Raw genomic sequence first — 18195 nt, forward strand, 5'->3', positions numbered from 1 at the left:
CCAGGCTAGAAATACTAAGATTTAGTAATGCAGAGCTTGTAAGTATTTTACCAAAACAAGTTACCATAAGGTGTTATAACCTTATTAAATAAAAATCTCAGGAGGAGATATAGATGTAGAAAGTATTTTTAACTTGGGTATAGTTATGTTAAAGATACCAAGCAATTTTAAACCTGGTTTTACTCCATTTTTTCCAAGTAAGCAAACACACAGAATGTCAAGTTTGCGCCTGCAATTTATGCAAGACTAGCTGATCACGGTCTCGGTCTGGGTAGTGGCCCCTTGCCTTTAATACAAAACATCATACATCCCCTTCTTGGAGATGTGTTTTGGCATTAAGGGTAAACATTAAGATTAGTGATCAGAGCTTGCTCCACCTTTACCACGAGTTGCCTTGGTCTTGCACTACCTGTGGGATCAGCTAGTCTTGCATAAATTGCAGGCGCAAACTTGACATTCTGTCTGTTTGCTTACTTGGAAAAAATGGAGTAAAACCAGGTTTAAAATTGCTTGGTATCTTTAACATAACTATACCCAAGTTAAAAATACTTTCTACAGCTAGAGTCCTATTGTTAGTGTTATCTGTTGGTTGTAGAAATACATTGGGTGCAACAACAAGTATCTATCTATATACATATATTAACATCATGATTATACTTGTACATTCCAGCCAGTTGGTATGGAATGGTTTCTAATACAATGAAGATTGGTTAGAGTCCTGACTTCAGCTGGATCTTATATATTAGGTAGGCTGAATGTGTGCCATCCAGATCCTTGGAATTTTCATGCCATCTTTGTTGTCGATATTTGGGTGGTTTATCAGGATTTCGCAGGCCTCCTTAAATTTCCTTTCATACCAGGTTTTTGTGTGGCGTAAAGAGCGGGTGCTTTTCCAGTTGATTTGGTGTAAGGTGTTGAGCGCATGGTCTGAGAGGCCAGCTTCACCATAATGGTTATATTTAATGTGTCTAATGTGTTCTTTCTTGCGTATGGGATTGTCCGTCCTGTTTCACCAATGTATGGTAAGTTACAGGTGCAGCGGATGCAATAGACTTCAGGATGTACTAATGGGAGGAGAGGATCCTTAGAGGAGTTGAATATGGTTTCAAGTTTAGTGGGTGGTTTAAAGGTGGCATTGAGGTTATAATGTTGTAGGATTCTGTTGATTTTTTTCTGATAACCCTTTAATGTATGGGATGGCTAAGGTTTTACTGTAATCTAGATTCGTTTTTGTTGTTTTATGGAGTATTTTATTAATAGTATTTTTGTTATAGCCATTATTTATGAATGTGTCGTTGATGATTTTTAGTTCTTGTTTCAGGGCTTGTTGGTTACAGCAAATTGTTGTAGCTCTGTTTTTAAGGGTGAAACGTCGAATGTAGATTTTAGTTATATTAAACTAAAGTTTTTATTCAAACATGGTAATTGTCTCCATAATTTTCAAAAATGCATTCGGATCACCGTGTAAGCTTAAAAGAAAGGACTTATGAATTTTGATGTTATTAAAACCCAGGCCTGTCTTATTACCCACAAGAAAGATCCCACTTCATTCCAAATTACTTTTCATAATGTTCCAATATCCTTTTAAGACCAGCTTTCTCTTCTCGGGCTGAATATCACACTCAACTTATCCTGGTATAAACATATTACATTCATAACCTCCTCAGTCTCTAAAAACATGCTCTTTTTTTTTTTTTTTTTGTTCAAAACATTGTTTTCCTTCTCAACTCCTAACACTCATAACCCTTGAAATATTGTTTGCACATTTGTGGTGGTACACCCAAAACCTCCCTAAAAATTCTTGATGATGTAAAGATGGTGATCTGCTTAATAGATTATTACTCTATCACAGACTCACTTTGGTCACTTTCCTATATGTGCTCTGATTCTGCACCATGCCTTTTCTATAGGTATTTTGTGGCACTGCTCCAGTGAACTGGCTACTACCATTCCTCCACTTTCCTCTAATCATGAAAGACCTAGAGCAGCCAGTGGCCTACACCCACACTGTTCAAAAACATAATGAAAAACTTATTGAAAGTTTTTTCCACTTGGTTATACAATAAATTAAAGATGCCAAAAAAAATTATATTCTTGGTTTCATCCTTTATTCAAGTGTATACAAACAAAGTTTGCATGTGAAGTCATATCACAACTGGGCTATTTATATACAGAAGCTAATGACTTCACATCAGTTGCCTTAGTATCCCATAATGCAATGCGCATATCCTTACAGACATGTATAATGCTGTGTATTATAGGAAGGGTAATGGCCTTTCCCATAATGCATAGCATTATACATGTCTCTATACAAGTAGCCCAGTCACGAAGAGACTTCACATGCAAACTTTGTTTGCTTATACATGAATAAAGGATGAAACCAAGAATATAATTTCTTGGCATCTTTAATTTACAGAACAAACTTATCATCATCTTCCTTCATTCAATCAATCCACTTCTGCTCTTCTCAGTTCTTTATAAGAATTTTCCTACTAAGCACAACCCCAACTCAAGAAACATAATAGATTACTTTTTTTTTTCTCCTTTTTTACCCCACCTCATGTTCAGATAATTAGAAAAAAATGCTGTCCTAATTTAAATTGGAATGATTGTCCCTTTCTCTCTCTACAGAAAGCTTGGGAGACACTCTTCCTTTGTACATTATCAGAAATGATTTATTATCTATTTGATGTGATCCTTCTAGCATGGGATACTTGCAGTTATTTATTAATTGACTATTGTATTTACCTTGTATTCTGCCTCAATGAATTACTCGTTTCATACCAATGATGTAATGTTAGTTTTGGTATGAAATATTTGTACTAATTTCAGTAAAGTCATTTAATGTGTAAAGTCTTTTCTCTCCTGATTACTGTCAAAGGTTCCATTAAAATTAAGAAGGGAGGAAAAAAAAAAGTGTCACGATTGAATAATGTAGCAGTATACTTGAACTTAGCTAAGAAAATAATTTTAAATAGTTTAGTGCGACTTTTTTTTTCACATAATTGTGCTTCATTTTTTTTCACTCTAAATACAAGCATTCTTCAGTAGCTTTTGAGTTCCTACTGTTTCTGAATATGACATCCATAAAGAAGTGCATGCCAACAGCATGGAAAGCTTCAGCATGAAGATCAAGTTTTGGCCTGAATGTTTCTTGGTGTTGTGAGAATTGTTTTATGTAAGCATCGAAAACTGTGAAGGAGTTGTGGAATTTTAGGGCAAACGAAAAGAAGTATTAATATATGTGAAAAGTGTAATAACAGGTTAGAGCATTTCAAAATGTGAGTGAGCACTGTGAGTTGCAGTAAACAGAAACTGGATGGAAGTGCCAGTAATGATAACAAAATGAATGGAGTGGAAGAATTTTGGTAAGAGTTGATGAAAATGAAGAGTGAAATGAGGCTTCTGGAAGATGAGATTAAATATCTAAAGAAGTGGTTAGCTGATGTGAATGAGAAAGTATTATGAAGGAATCAAAAGATAATCATTGTATGGAGACTCAATCATTAGAGGTGTGACGAATAACAAAGTACACAAAACATGCTTTTCTGGTGAAACAAATAGCTGATGCTTTGTTCTTGTTGTGTGGGATTCCCCCCCAGTTTTCCTCAACCATCCCTTAGGACAGGTTGAGCCCTTCAATGAGAGATTTTTTTAAAGTATGCATTTTATGATTGTAATAACCTGCATGTGTTCATGGAGCTAGTTTGCCTGTTCTAAGGGATGAAAAAAACCTGAGTTTTAAGGGTAAAAAAACCTTCTACCTCCATATGAGACTGGCTAACTCACCATTAGTTGAGAGAGAGACCAGATAAAGGTTCCTGATGTCATGGATGGGAATTGAACAAAGGTCTTTCCGATCAAAGGGCTTCATCTATACCGACTGAGCTACGGAAGTTCTAGCTGATGCTTTGCAGGGAAGGAAAGAGTGTGCATCAGAATTAGTGGCAGTTGTGAGCATGAATGACTTAGATGGTGAAAAAAGAGAATGTGGATAGGGACTTGAGGAAGTAAAAATTGTTTCAGGGGGTAAAAGATAATAGTGTTGAGAGTGGTTAGCATGTTGCTCAGATATGATAATAGTGATTTGAGAAGGAGAGCAGAGATAATGAATAACAAGATGATTGAGTTGTGTGAAGCAAAAGGGAGTTCAGCTTGTGAATCTGAGGAAATTGGAAACTCAGGTTTTTCAATCTATGTACAAGCAAATCGACCATGAGAACACACACAATTTACAGACAAAAAATATTGTTGATGGTGGTAATAGTGTCATTGTGTGTAGTTGGACAATTAAGTAATCAGAGATGAAATGAAGGAGAGTGGGGTGCCCTCCTGCAATGAGTCATTGGACTCCTTAGAGGTGTCATATGATAATAATAATTGTAATAATAAAAATTTGAAGGGAAGATTTATGCAAGTATACTTGAGAAATGGCTAAAATTGTGGAAGGGAAGCTTGGTGAAGAGCAATCTGGTTTCAGGCCAAACAGAGGTTGTCAGTATCGGATTTTCACTTTAAGACAAATAATTGAGAAATCTTGGGAATATAACAAGGATTTGTATTTAAGTTTTGTTGATCTGGAAAAAACACATGACAAAGTGTTAAGAGGAAGTTCTTCAAAATGCTACAGTTATATGGTGTCAGTGGGGCATTATATCAAGCAATACCTAGTCTCTATTTAAGTTGTAGGTCAGCAGTTAGAATTGAAGAAGGTACATGAAGATAAGTAAAATCAGGTGTGCGACAAGGATGCACGTTATCTCCACTGTCATTTATTATCTATATGCATCACATTATGAAAGAAACTGGTATTAAACTTGAAATCAAAACAGGAGATGTTAATCTTAGCTCTTTTGATTTATGCAGATGATGTTATACTTCTGAATATATCTAGTACAAGGTCTGCAAGATACCCGACTAAATTGAATAACTGTTGTAATAGGTTTGGTATGAAAATCAGCAATAACAAGACAAAGAAAATAGACAGAAACATTGAAAATATTAACTGTAGTGTGAATGAGAACCTATAGAACAAGTAAAACATTTCAGTTACTCAGGCATGATTTTTAGTGAAGATAGTAAATTAAATATGGAAATAGACAACAGAATCAACAAAGCTGGTATGGTAGGAAATCAACTGAATATATTTATATGGAATAAGAGAGAAATGAGTAAAAACACTAAATTAGCTGTCTATAAGACAGTGTTAAAACCAATTTTAATCTTTAAATCTGAGAGCTGGGTTAGAAATCAAACATTTGATCAAAGACTGGAAACCTCTGATATTAGACTTCTGAGAAAGATTAGTGGAGTGAAAGATCAGCTATTAGAACTGAAGAGGTAGATATTTTGATGTAAAATAGGTATTGAGACTAGGTGAACATTATATTTACAATTCTTCATCTATATGGATGATATGAAGGCAAGTGGCATTAGGCTGATATCTGATCTATGTTCACTCAGAATTTCCCTCCATTGCCTACCACACAAGACGCCAGCAAAACTGTTACCATCCCATATATTCAAGGTACATCTGACAGAAAGATATCTAGAGTGCTCAATAAATATCAGCTATGCACAGTATTTAAACATTATATCAAATTGGCAACTCTCATCCATTCACCTAAGGACCAACTCTCTTCTTTATCACATGCAGGAGTTTATGAAGTGTCCTGTTCTTGTGACTGGGCTTACTATGGACAGACAAGAAGAAAACTGTTGATATCCGTCTCGGTGAACATTAAAAATACATTCAGCTTCATTGTTATATGGCAAGTGGTCTAGCAGACCATGCCTTGGATACCACTTCACACAGGATCAACTGGAAGAAAACAAAAGTGCCACACAGAAGTTTTGATATCAACAGAAGCTTTAAAATATACTCCAAACCTCAACAAGTATTGCTGTATAAATTTACCAAAAAATCTGGAAGACAGTCATTTTAAGATCTAATTAATATTTGTTTTTTTCTCTATTTCCAACATTAGGTGCCATCTATGTTGGAAAAAGAGAGAAAACAAATATTAATTAGATCTTAAAATGACTGTCTCTCAAATTTTTGGTAAATTTATATAGCAATACTTGTTGAAGTTAGGACTTTAGTTCCTTGTGTTGTCCATTACCATTTTTTTAAACTAGTTCCACTGTTACACCATATTGTTGTTATTTTAGATACTGTGACAAACTGTTTTTGTGCTCTGAAGATATTGGATATAATATCAGAGAAATATCAGCAAATAAGTTCATCATCATCAAATTCCTGACATGTACCCTTAAGAGGTGTACAGAATATGATAGTACTACATGAAAAATCAAAAAAAGCAAATAAGTTAATAAATATTATTTTCTTATCATTCTGTGTTGTCATCAATACCATGAAAATAAATAACATGTTTCATTCCAACCTTATTCAGAACCATAGTATTTGTTTGTCTTCAGTTTCTGATCAAGCAATTTTTTTTTTTTAGACCTACTCTGAGATTCCCATGCTACCTTAATGTTTTATAGCCGATTTTGTTAAGACTATATAAATATATTTCAGCTATTCTATAATAGCAACTTGCTTTCTCTATTTAACATGCCACCTTCATTAAAAACTGAGCATAAGCAGATAAAACATGTTAATTAATTTATAGATTTACTCCTGACAATGCAGTAATTGCTGCTTTTTTATTTTCTGTTTGCTTTTTCAGCTGTATTTTTAATTAATTAATTTATTTTTATATAACTATCACCCATAAAAGGATTGTAAACCCGGTACATTAGTACCATTCATGGGCTATGATTTTTTTATTTTATATTTTCATTAATTTTTATATTTTTTTCCTATTTTTATTCAGTTTTTACATAATCTGGAAATTCTGATCTACAGAATAAAAACTGAACTTTTTATAGCCATTTCTGGCCCAAATAAACATGGCAGTAGTCTCACACCAGGCAACAAAATTCATTTCAATAAGGACAATCACAAACATCCATAGCCATACAGCAGGTTATGGATTCAAACCCATAGCCTGCTGGCTGGAGAGTAGAAAGGCTAACAACTTTGTCAAACAAGGCCAGCCGTTGATGCTTTTGTCAGATGTGTTACATCATTTGTTTGTTAAGAGAATCCTTTAGAACTTTTTTTTTGTAGATACAAGATCCTATACACAGAGTAAAGAAATTGGTCTGATATCCTCTATTTTGATATTCATCTCCCATGACTATCATGGGAGTTTGTGATTGTCCACCTAAGGACAATCACAAACATCCTTCCCATGAAGAATCTGAACCCACAGCAACAGTGTACAACCCTCAACCTGAAATATCATGCAGACTATTTTCCTATACATGTCAATTCTAACTGTTAGTCTACAAACTTAAGCTATATACACACATACATGTTAGGTGGTCAGTTTATTGGGTACACCTAATCAATAGTAAGTAGCATTGCTATCAGTCTTCAGAACTATGATCACTGACTTCATACAGTCTATGTGACCCAAAGAGCTAAGGATGCTCTACAAAAGGATGCCAATCTACATAAAACTATCACAATTGGTAGCTGGCTCAGTGAACTGCAGCAAATTCCTGCACAAAAACAGCCTCCCTTCTCCTTCTGCAGAAGATCAATTAAGAATTGGATCTAATGAATAAGCAGGTCAATGAAATATCGCAAAATTACACTTATGCTTCTGGAATCAATCTCAAATTACTTCCACATGAAACGTTACTATACCAGAGATAAAAGTTACTAGAAGAGATATAAGGTTTTACAATGGCTGCACTGTACAATTCACATGGTATGGTCACACAATCAAATTCTAGTTGACTGGAACAAGCTCTTAAAAGGGAAATGAAACTAACTCTGAGAATTACAGAGGAATTTCCCTACACCATGTTCCAAGTAAGATTTATGCAAGCATACCTCAGAAGAGACTAAAAAAACTGTGGAAGAGAAACTTGGAAAAGAATAAGCTGGGTTCAAGCCAAATAAAGGTTCACAAGATCAGATTTTCACTTTATGACAGATAGCTGAGAAATCATTTTAAGGTTTAATGGAATAAATACAGCACATATACAATGAAGAAATACACTCCTATATTTAATCTCCGTCACTGAGACATCATCAGGGAAGCAATATTAAAATTGCAAAAACACATAAATTTGCACAAAACAATAAGTGGAAAAGATTAGACTGAAAGCCTAAAGTCCTAAACTAAATTAGGATTAAAGATTTGAAATGAGTAGAATTTTTAATAAAAGCTAACTTAAAAGTGGAGGGGGGGGGTCATAGTAGGTCACAATAGCACCTATTATGGGACAGAGAGGGTTATTGGGTTTAGGAATTTTTTGGCAATCTGTATATATGGGAGGAACTAAACAGTTTAACTATTTCAGGAGGCCAAAATGTGATATTTTTAAGACACCTTTTTAACGTTTTCTTTTGAGAATTAGTAGGATCATAATCCAGTGGTTTACAAGTAGTGCAGTCTCTGAACAACACATTTATTTTCCGATTATATTCGCTGCCACTGATGACCACAGTAGAATTATCCTTGTCAGCTCTCGTGATTATTAACCTACTGTCTTTGCATAATTATTGGAGAGAGAGGAGTTGGCTGATAGAGAGATTTCTTCTAGGCAGCAAAGCTTGAGAAAGGATGTTTGCTATGTCAAGCCTGATATTGTTGGAAATGGCAAGTTGTCGATTTCTCTATGCACCATGAAGTCTAAAGATGGAACTTGATATAGAGTTACTGCAAAGTTGCAGCAGAAGCTAAGAATGCAAATGGCTGTTTTGTCAAGCAACTTCCTGTAACTTATCATATTATGGTCAAACTGGGAGATCTGCTAACATCCACATAGAAGAACATAAAAAATACATCTGTCATCATAAATATGGTCAGTTAGGGTCTTCTGATCATGCCTTGAATACCTTGCACAGAATCAAATGGAACAAAACTACTATGCTTCACCACAAAAAATACAAATTAGAAAGACCTTTTTCAGAATCAGTAGCAGATTTAAAAAATCAGCCTTCTCTTAATAAATATGGTTGTATTAATTTGTAAGATTTGGGAAACTGTAATCCTTAGGCTTCTGACCCAATGCAGCTAAGGCTAGTCAAGAGGACTTTAGATTTTCAGTCTAATCCTTTTCCACTTATGTGCAAATTTACATGTTTTTGCAATTTTAATATTATTTCCTTGATGATGTCTCAGTGACTGAAATGAAATACAGGAGTGATTAAACATGGTGCTTAATTATTTATATGCGCTGTATTTAATCCATCGAACCTTAAAATTAGTTCAAATAGCACATAAGTCTAAATAGTCTTGAGATGGATTTGCTATGTCAAGTCTGATATTATTGGCAATGGCAGGAGACAAGTTGCAAATGTCACCTATATGCAGCATGAAGTCTAAAGATGAAACTTGATGTGGAGCTACTGCAAAAGTTGCAGCCAAAGCAAAGGATGCCGGCCTGGTTGGCTGAGTGGTTGGTGTATCCATTCTCCAGCCAAAAGGCTGCAGGTTCGAATCCTACAGTGGGTATGGATGTTTGTGATTGTGAAAATGCTAGTGGTGGTGGTAGATGGTGTTGGTGGATTCAGTGGTTGAGATAGAGCTGTAAAGTAGGTGTCCTCCCTTGATGAGCCTTTTTGGACTCCCTGGAGGTGTCACGTAATATTAAATACAGAAATAGAAAACAATAAATTTTTATGAAATAAGATAGAAATTAGTCATAACACTAAACTGGCTGTATATAAGATGATGTTGAAATCAGTTTTAACTTAAGGATCGATCTAAGAGCTTACAAATATGAGAGTGCTACAAAAAATTAGGGGACTGAACATATGGCAGAATCATATTGGAAACTAAGATAACAGGAATAAACTTGACATTGTTAGCATTCATTTAATAATGTGTGAGCAGTGCTAATCTCAGGTCATTAAACAGAATTGGCGAGGAAGGATTAGCAAAGTAGGTGCTGATAGAAGGAAGAATAATCCAGAGAATGACCACAATATAATAACAATATTGTGGTCATGACAGATAAAGTTGAGGAAATCTGCCAACAAGAAGTTAGTAATAAATGTAACCTTTTCATGTAGCACTACTGTAGTATCTCATAAACCCACTGAAAATACATATCAGGAATTTGATGAAGTATCATATAGATATGTTCAGATACTTCTTAAACAAAAGAGATGGAAATATGAAACTTCTTTCTGAATGAAAGAAAACAATGAAGTTTTTTTTTTTTTTAAATGCTGCTCCTATTCACTCAGAGTACTTTGGGTGTACTATTTATTTTTATATTTATGTTTCACGTAATCCCAAAATCCTGTTCTAGAAACCAAACATGGAACTTTTTTGTGTCATTAAACAGGAAGCCATTCTCACACTGTGCCAGCATGTGAGAATGGCTTCTGCAAACCAGACTGGCAAAGTGTCCTATTTTGTGGTACTCATATCATACTGAGAATGCCTAACAAACAATGGGAAATTATTTTATATTAATAAATTAATCTTCACATAAGTTATCTATATCATTAATTCAGTTTCTTAATGCCTACTTTTGCTCCTCTTCTCAAACCAACTGCATAACCCTCCACTGGCTGGATATTTTTGGGTTGCCAAGTCATTTTTGATGTATGTGAAACTGGTGTATATGTATATACATTTCCAGAAGAACAGCTGCTAACAACACACAAATACAATATTTATCTATCTGATTTATATGGGCTGGAATAGAGAAGTGGCATTACCACTGATGTAGTGAAATCTATGTATAGGAATACCAAAAGATTAGGCAATTCAGAATACATGTATATTAGCTGCAGCACAAACTTATGCCAGCTTGGATGGCTAAAGAGATATGCCATTGAAGTCACAGTCAATTAACAGAATGAGTTATAATTCCACCTGGTGAACAGATGTTTGTGAATGTCCTTAGGCAGTACACGAATTTCATCATTCAGCACAAGACTCTACACTGCTTAATGGAAGCCTAAAAAAGTTTAATATTTGATCTCGCTACAGCAGGATTTATGGATAATCTTACCTTACAGTACTATTGTATGATAGGTCTCAATCTTTTGTAGGTGAGATTTATGCAAAAAATAAAAAAATAATAATAAATAAATAAAAAATAAAATAAAATAAAAACATGTCATCCAATGCTGGTAGGAGGAGGAGAGGAAGAGAGTCTCCCCCCCTCTCCCCTAGAAGAATGATCACCTTGTAGTTCCAGCATGTCCTCCTCAGCACTTCCACCAGAGCTGTACATACCTAAAGATTTTCAACACTACTAACAGCTGGGAGATTGGTATAAATATGAGACTGTTCTAAAGGAAGGGGGCTTCTAGAAGAGCATCACAGAAACAAAAAAAAGTTATTGTGTAGACTGGTTTCAGTTTTACATACAGTATGCTTAATGATAAGGACAGAAGAAATAACCACAAAAAAAAAAATGTGCAGCTAGACTAGACTTGAACAAATGCTCCCTTATTTGCGATGATTCACTACTTTGTGTTCATACCTTATGCAATGCTTCTGAACATAATCATCTATTATGCTCAATACAATGAAGTACAGTAAATATAAAATTTAATTGATATGATATCATTTAAAAAATAATCTTTTACCTGCATCTACTAATGTATCTACAGAGGATCTAATCATACGAAGTTTCAACCAATCTGGCAAGAGAAGAGCCTCTTCTGATGTATCTACTAGAAATGCCTTTGGTGGGTCACCTTCAGATGGAAACCATGCTTCTAGTAGTTGGTCAAAGTTGTATGTATTACCTGCAAGTAAATCGATCAGGGATAATTTTTAGCTTTCCTTAAAGCTAAAATGATCCTCTCTTGAAGAGTTATTATTAGTCATGAAAGCTCAAAAAAATATTTTAAAAAATTTATTGAAAATAAATAATCTTATGATGAAATCTGCATTTTTGTTTAAGACAGACTACTGTATAGCATAAAACAATGAGAAATTATTGTCACTGCTATGGTGTTATCAAATTTATCTGGACAACTTGCATAAATTTGAGTACCATCAAACACAAACCAATCAGTAACTTAGAGCAACATTTTCCACTTTATAATACAAATTGTTAATCTCTTCTAATGGATTTGCTTGATTATGGATTAGCAACTGCTATCTGCTGGTCAATTCATCAGGTGAATAACAGGTAGAGAGAAAACCACAAATCAGGACATCAATAAAGCAGAAAATGTGTGTCATTGAAAATGAATGTCAAAAATAAAGTAAACATGTTGGAAGTTTTTTCACTTGGTTATACTATAAATAATATATTTGGTTTAATCCTTTATCCAAGTATAAGCAAACAAAGTTTGCACCTGGCATATACTAAGGAAAGTGATTTGAAGTAGTCCACCTTTGCCACGAGTTTCCCCAGTCCTGAAGATACTTCAGGAGCAAACTTTGTTTGCTTACACTTTGATAAAGGATTAAACCAAATATATAATTTAAAGTAAACATATTTTTGCTTGCAATTTTTATCAAAGCAAAAATGGTGCAAATCCATAATGATTTGCAATTGTCAATCTTCTGTTAATTTTTTTTAAATATCCAACCTACACACAAAAGATTGCAAGACCTATAGAAAGTAAGTGCCATGTGTAGGCAAGAGGGTAAAAAAGAAGAAACCTGTTGATGTGTTTAGAAGCCAAAGGTTTTTTTGTTTTTGGGGAGGCTGCTTAAAAAAAAAAAAAAAAAACTGGATGAAGAATAGTAGCAAGTATAGCAAAGCACTGTTCATGAAAGTACCGATAATATAAGCATAAGGCAGAACTTGAAAGTTTATGACATTCAGTTTCTGCATAAGGAAGAAATCATCAATTAGCCAGATTGCACTCTGATGAATATGCATAAATTTATTTCACTAACTTTTTCCAGCAGATACTTTATAATGACTTCTGTAATTATGTAAGTTGCATAATTAATGCTTGAACAGCTATTTTTATTGGGTTAAGATCTGAAATATTTTCTAACATCGCAGTATGTTTTTCATTCTATTTATTACTCATATCCAGATCCATTTAAGCTTTCTTTTAATACAGTTTTTCAGTTTTAAGAATCTTTAAATCACAGTAACAAGAGAATTCCATTGTTTTTACATCTAAAACTAAATGTAGATCTTTGTTAAACTATTTTTTTACATATTCCTGCAAAACATTACTTTTGTTGGACTTTTTCTAAATATTTTAACAAAATTTAATGTGTAATTTATTGGAATTTTAACATCTTCCCTAGATATTACATTATTTTTGTTTATTTCAAAGCTATCTATGCTATCAATCATTTTCAGATTTGTCATGGGATTTTTCATCAATTCTGCTTTTTTTTTTTTTTTTTTTAAATAAATACATCAACAGCTGATAAATGAATGGTATGCTTACAGCATAGCAAAATTTAAACTGAGTTTATATGTCCAATTCTGCATCATATTCACTCCATCTGTCATTATACTCAACATGTGTTGATCAAAATTATTCCAAATTCTTGCCTTTAAAAATCCACAATATTTTGAATATCAGTTGATAAACGTTTTCCAGGTATATGAACTAATCCGTAATTTAAATTTTTTGCATCATCTAATGAAAAACAATAGTAAAATATATAATACCAGTTCATTCATCCAAAGTAAGCCAAATAGTGATCCAATTTTGCCAATTCTTTAATTTTTGATATTTGTTCTTTTTTATGCTCATAAAAGTTGAAATTAACTTTAAGATATGACTGATTCTTTGGCAATACATAATTTTGCTTTGAAATAGATCTGAACATAAAAGAACTACTGGCAACTGTTCAAATTAAGAAACCATCTTCAGCAGCTCACCTAGATACAATTTCACCTACTTTTCTTGTATCACAAGAGTTTAAAATTGATCATACTATAAAAATGAAAAATAATAACTTCATCACACATTACATAAATTCTGTGAATGAATCAGCTAAGAGCAGTTAAGTGTAATAAAAGAATGTCTATTACGTGTGCACTTGATTTATAGTCATATAATGATATTCATCATCATCATCATCATCATATTCCTGCCATGTACCCTCAAGGGGTGTACAGGATATGATAGTACTACATGAAAAATTTACATCATTACTAACTTCCTATCTACAATTTTCCTCCAAATCAGTATGTTACTTGTCAAGACTTCAATATTATCAGATCTTAATATTTCTATCATTTAAGGCACTGTACCGTATCAATCCACCTATATCTTGGTCTTCCTCTGGGTCGTTTTGCTGCCAACCTGGCAGAGAACACTTGTTTTGCTAATCTTTCTTCGCCCATTCTGTTTAAGTGACCATACCATCTGAGATTAGCTCTGCTAACACATTCCTGGATGTTGACAATGTCAATTTCTTTCCTAATATCCTCATTTTTAATATGATATTGCCATCGATGCCATCTGTTCACGCCTATAATCTTTCTCAGGACTCTCATATCTGCGGTCTCTAGTCTTTGGTCAAGTGTTTTACTTCTGACCCAGCTCTCAGATCCATAAGTTAAAATTGGTTTGAACACTGTCTTGTACACAGCTAATTTAGTGTTCCGACTAATTTCTCTGTTATTCCATATGGATTTATTCAATTGACTTCCCATCATACCAGTTTTGCTGATTCTGTTGTCTATTTCTATATTTAATTTACCATCTTCAGTAAAAATCATGCCAAGTATTGCTTGATATAATACCCCATTGACACCATATAACTGTAGCGTATTGAATAGCTTCTCTCTTGGCACCTTGTCATACGCTTTTTCCAAATCAACAAAATTTAATACAGATCTCTGTTATATTCCCATGCTTTCTCGACTATTTGTCATAAAGTGAAGTTCTGACCCTCACAGCCTCTATTTAGCCTGAATCCAGCTTGTTCTTCACCAAGCTTTTCTTCCACAATTCTTCTCAACCATTTCTCAAGTATACTTGCATAGATCTTGTCAGGAACACTCAGTAGGGAAATACCTCTGTAATTCTCACATTCAGTTTTATTTCCCTTTTTATATACGGGTACTATGAGAGCTCTACTCCAATCATCAGGAATTCGTCCCTCTGTCCAGGCTTTCTGAATTATGCAGTGCAGCCACTGTAAGACTCTTACACCACCATACTTCAGCATTTCTGGTCAAATATCATCTACTGCTGTTGCCTTTCCACATTTCAAGCCTTCGATGGCTTTTTCTACTTCAAGTATGGATATGTATTCCTGACTGCATGCCTGGTCAGTGTTTTTTACCACTGTGCTGTCATCACTGCTTGTTTCATTTAGCATTTTCATTTAGCAAAAAATTCCTCCACTTCTACCTTAGCAGTTTTTCAAAGTAATTACTCCATACTTCAAGGATATCTTTTTCTCCCGTTTTCATGTCACATTTAACATCTCTAACTCCTTTTACAGCACTATTTCCCCCATTCCTAAGCTTCTTGAACAACCTCCAGAATATTTTGCCACCTTCTTGATATTTATTTTCTATATTCTTGCCAAAGTCCTCCCATGACTTTTGTTTAGCTAGTTTTACACACTGTTTAGCAGACTTGCATTTGTCTCTGTATTCTCTAAGAGCACAAGCTGACTTATTTGACAGGAACTGTTGATATGCTTTCTTCTTTTCCTTCACTGCCTCTTTAACTTCCTGTGTCCACCAGGGAGTTCTGATTTTTTTTATCCTTACAGACAACCTCACCACATGCCTCTCTGGCAGAATCAATTAATGTTTTTTCAGAGTTTGCCACTGAATCTCCAAGGTTTGATTCCTGTTCTCAAAATCTTTCATTTTTTCTTCAATAATCTTTGTGTATTTTAGTCTACAGTTTACATCTGAGAGCTGCTCAACTTTTATTCGCTTTAAAACTTTCTTACATGTTATTCCTTTTCAATATGAAATTCAATTTTATCCTACTCAAGACTAAATAGTGATCACTTCCAATTTCAAATCCTTAGAATTGGAAGTGAGCAGGACACCAGAGTGTACCTCTGTACACTCTGGTGTCCTGCACCAGGGAGAAAAGATCACTATCAACAATAACATAGTCAATGAGACTTTTCTTATTCCTTGCCTCTTCTCTCCATGTGAATTTGTGCACATTTTTATGTTGGAATATGGTGTTAGTAATAACCAGTCCGTGTCCTGAGCAGAAATCCAACAGATATTTGCCATTATTATTAGCTTTGCTCTTTTCTCCAAATTTTCCCAAAATATTTTTGTATGTCTGACAATCATTTCCTACTCTGCTATTTAGATCCCCAACAAGAAGCAACGTTTCCTTTTTCATTGTGTCAGTTGCTTTTTCTAAAGCCTCAAAAAATTCCTCCACTTCTACCTTAATAGAACCTTCTGTGGGACCATAGGCACAAATAAGTCTCATTGTCCAGTTCCCCATTCTCATATTTGCACACATTACTCTACTTGAGACTGACTGCAATTCAAGAAGATTAGCCTCGTAATTTGTGTTGAATACTATGGCTACTCCTTCTTTTCCTTGATTGTCATTGCCTGAATATAACATTTTGTATTTATTGCTCAGAAAGATCTCACCAGTTTTGGTCTTTTTTGTTTCAGTCACCCCTATTATGTCGATCTGGTACTTATCTAATTCCTCAGCTAGCTCCATTTCTTTGCCATTCAGGCTTCTTATGTTGATAGTACCGATCTTTAACTCTGGTGATGTTGAGTTGGGGTTTGTTTTCAGAATTTTTCCAGTAGCTGACTTTTCGCTGTTCGTCCTGGTTCCCTGGCGAAAACAATGGGGGCCTTGTTTAACCGGGCGACGCCCCAGCCGGCATGAAATTTTGTCATGTCGTACCATCATTTTTTATTTTGGTTTAACCAATAAGAATACAATTTGGTCGGCTAAATCCCAAATTGCCAGCCCATCCTCATTCGTTCAGTATCCAAGTAGATACTCAACAGGGTGCACCACGAGAAGGTGAGGATTGGACATTAGGTTCAGAAGCCCTGGTCGGTTCTCCGCATTCCTTTAAATGCTATGTGGAGGTCTCCTCACAGTTATACAGCTTTGACCCTTAAGCACCCCATAATGATATTCTATCGTATTTAATAGGAACACAAATTTATGTATAAAATAACATCTTTAGCACAGTCTTTCAATGATTTATTTATTACAAATTGTATAAATTTTAATTTATACAATTTATAATAAATTCAACATTGTTTCAGATTTGTAAATTAAATTTTCAAAAGCCCTCCAAAGTCTTGAGCTGAAAAAGTTTCCTCTGTTAGAAACTCTAATAGTGAGTAACTAGATAGGAAGCTGGTAACCCAATTACATATGATAGAATATAGAACATAAGATGATAGCCTGCTGAGCAGATCAACCCTTGAGAGCAACCCACAAGTTTCACCAGACCTATCCCTAGCCTAACTCTAAATGTGGATAGTGTAGACTAGAACAGTGTTTTTCAAACTGCAGTGTTTTTTAAAAAATGAAACCGAATAAAAAAAGGAGTGGACCTCACAGATTTCACAGCTTTAACACATTTTGGTTTGATTTTGTATGAGTGTTCAAATCTAACTATAAAACACAAATGGCCACAATTACAAAATGTTGTTTATGCATGTTAATGTACCAAATAAGTGGTGGTGAGGAGTTTATGGTGTTTGCCATCACTAGAGACTTCCCACAGCATCTGTCCTCATAAGTATTATAGAAAATTCCATTTAGCTATCCAAAAATGCTCTAACCATGGTCTAATGTCAGTTAGGGCATTATTTGGAAAGGACATTATTCGACATTTTTGTTAAATAGTTTTATTTAACAAAATAAAACATTTGTTTTTACTTTATATGTAGGTAAGGGCACATTGTTTTGTGAAACTTTTTGTTTCAGTTTAGTATATGTGTGTGTACTGAGAGAGAGAGAGAGAGAGACAACATAAAATGTTTCTTATTGTGGGTCACAGTCAAAAAAAGTTTGAAAAATATTGGGCTAAAAGACTAGCTGTGGATCTAGAGTGGTGAAATCCATATTGTTGGCCATTAATTACCTGAGTTGTCTCTGGGTAGTTATAGTTTTTGACAGAAATGAAGTGAGAATGATTGAATGGTAATTTATAAACGTTTCTTTTTTTTTTTTTTTTTTTTTTTTTTTTTTTTTTAGGTAGGCTGAATGCATATCTGTTTCTGTGCAAGATGGTAAGA

At 34.3% G+C, this 18195-nt stretch overlaps 1 protein-coding gene across 4 annotated transcripts in view; it reads right to left on the reverse strand.

Annotated features, from left to right (window-relative positions):
- Window positions 1–18195, reverse strand: part of IntS1 (integrator complex subunit 1) — a 664867-nt gene that overhangs the window by 284750 nt on the left and 361922 nt on the right. For all 4 annotated transcript variants that reach the window (XM_090410538.1, XM_090410537.1, XM_090410536.1 and 1 more), the window contains exon 29: window positions 11636–11797. In XM_090410538.1, the coding sequence (XP_090266664.1) occupies window positions 11636–11797 (162 nt within the window). The remainder of the gene's footprint in view (window positions 1–11635; window positions 11798–18195) is intronic.

The sequence above is a fragment of the Typopeltis vanoorti genome, chromosome 20 (genome assembly GCF_054136105.1).
Source record: "Typopeltis vanoorti isolate ZY-2024b chromosome 20, IOZ_Tvanoo_1.0, whole genome shotgun sequence".
Classification (NCBI taxonomy): domain Eukaryota; kingdom Metazoa; phylum Arthropoda; class Arachnida; order Uropygi; family Thelyphonidae; genus Typopeltis; species Typopeltis vanoorti.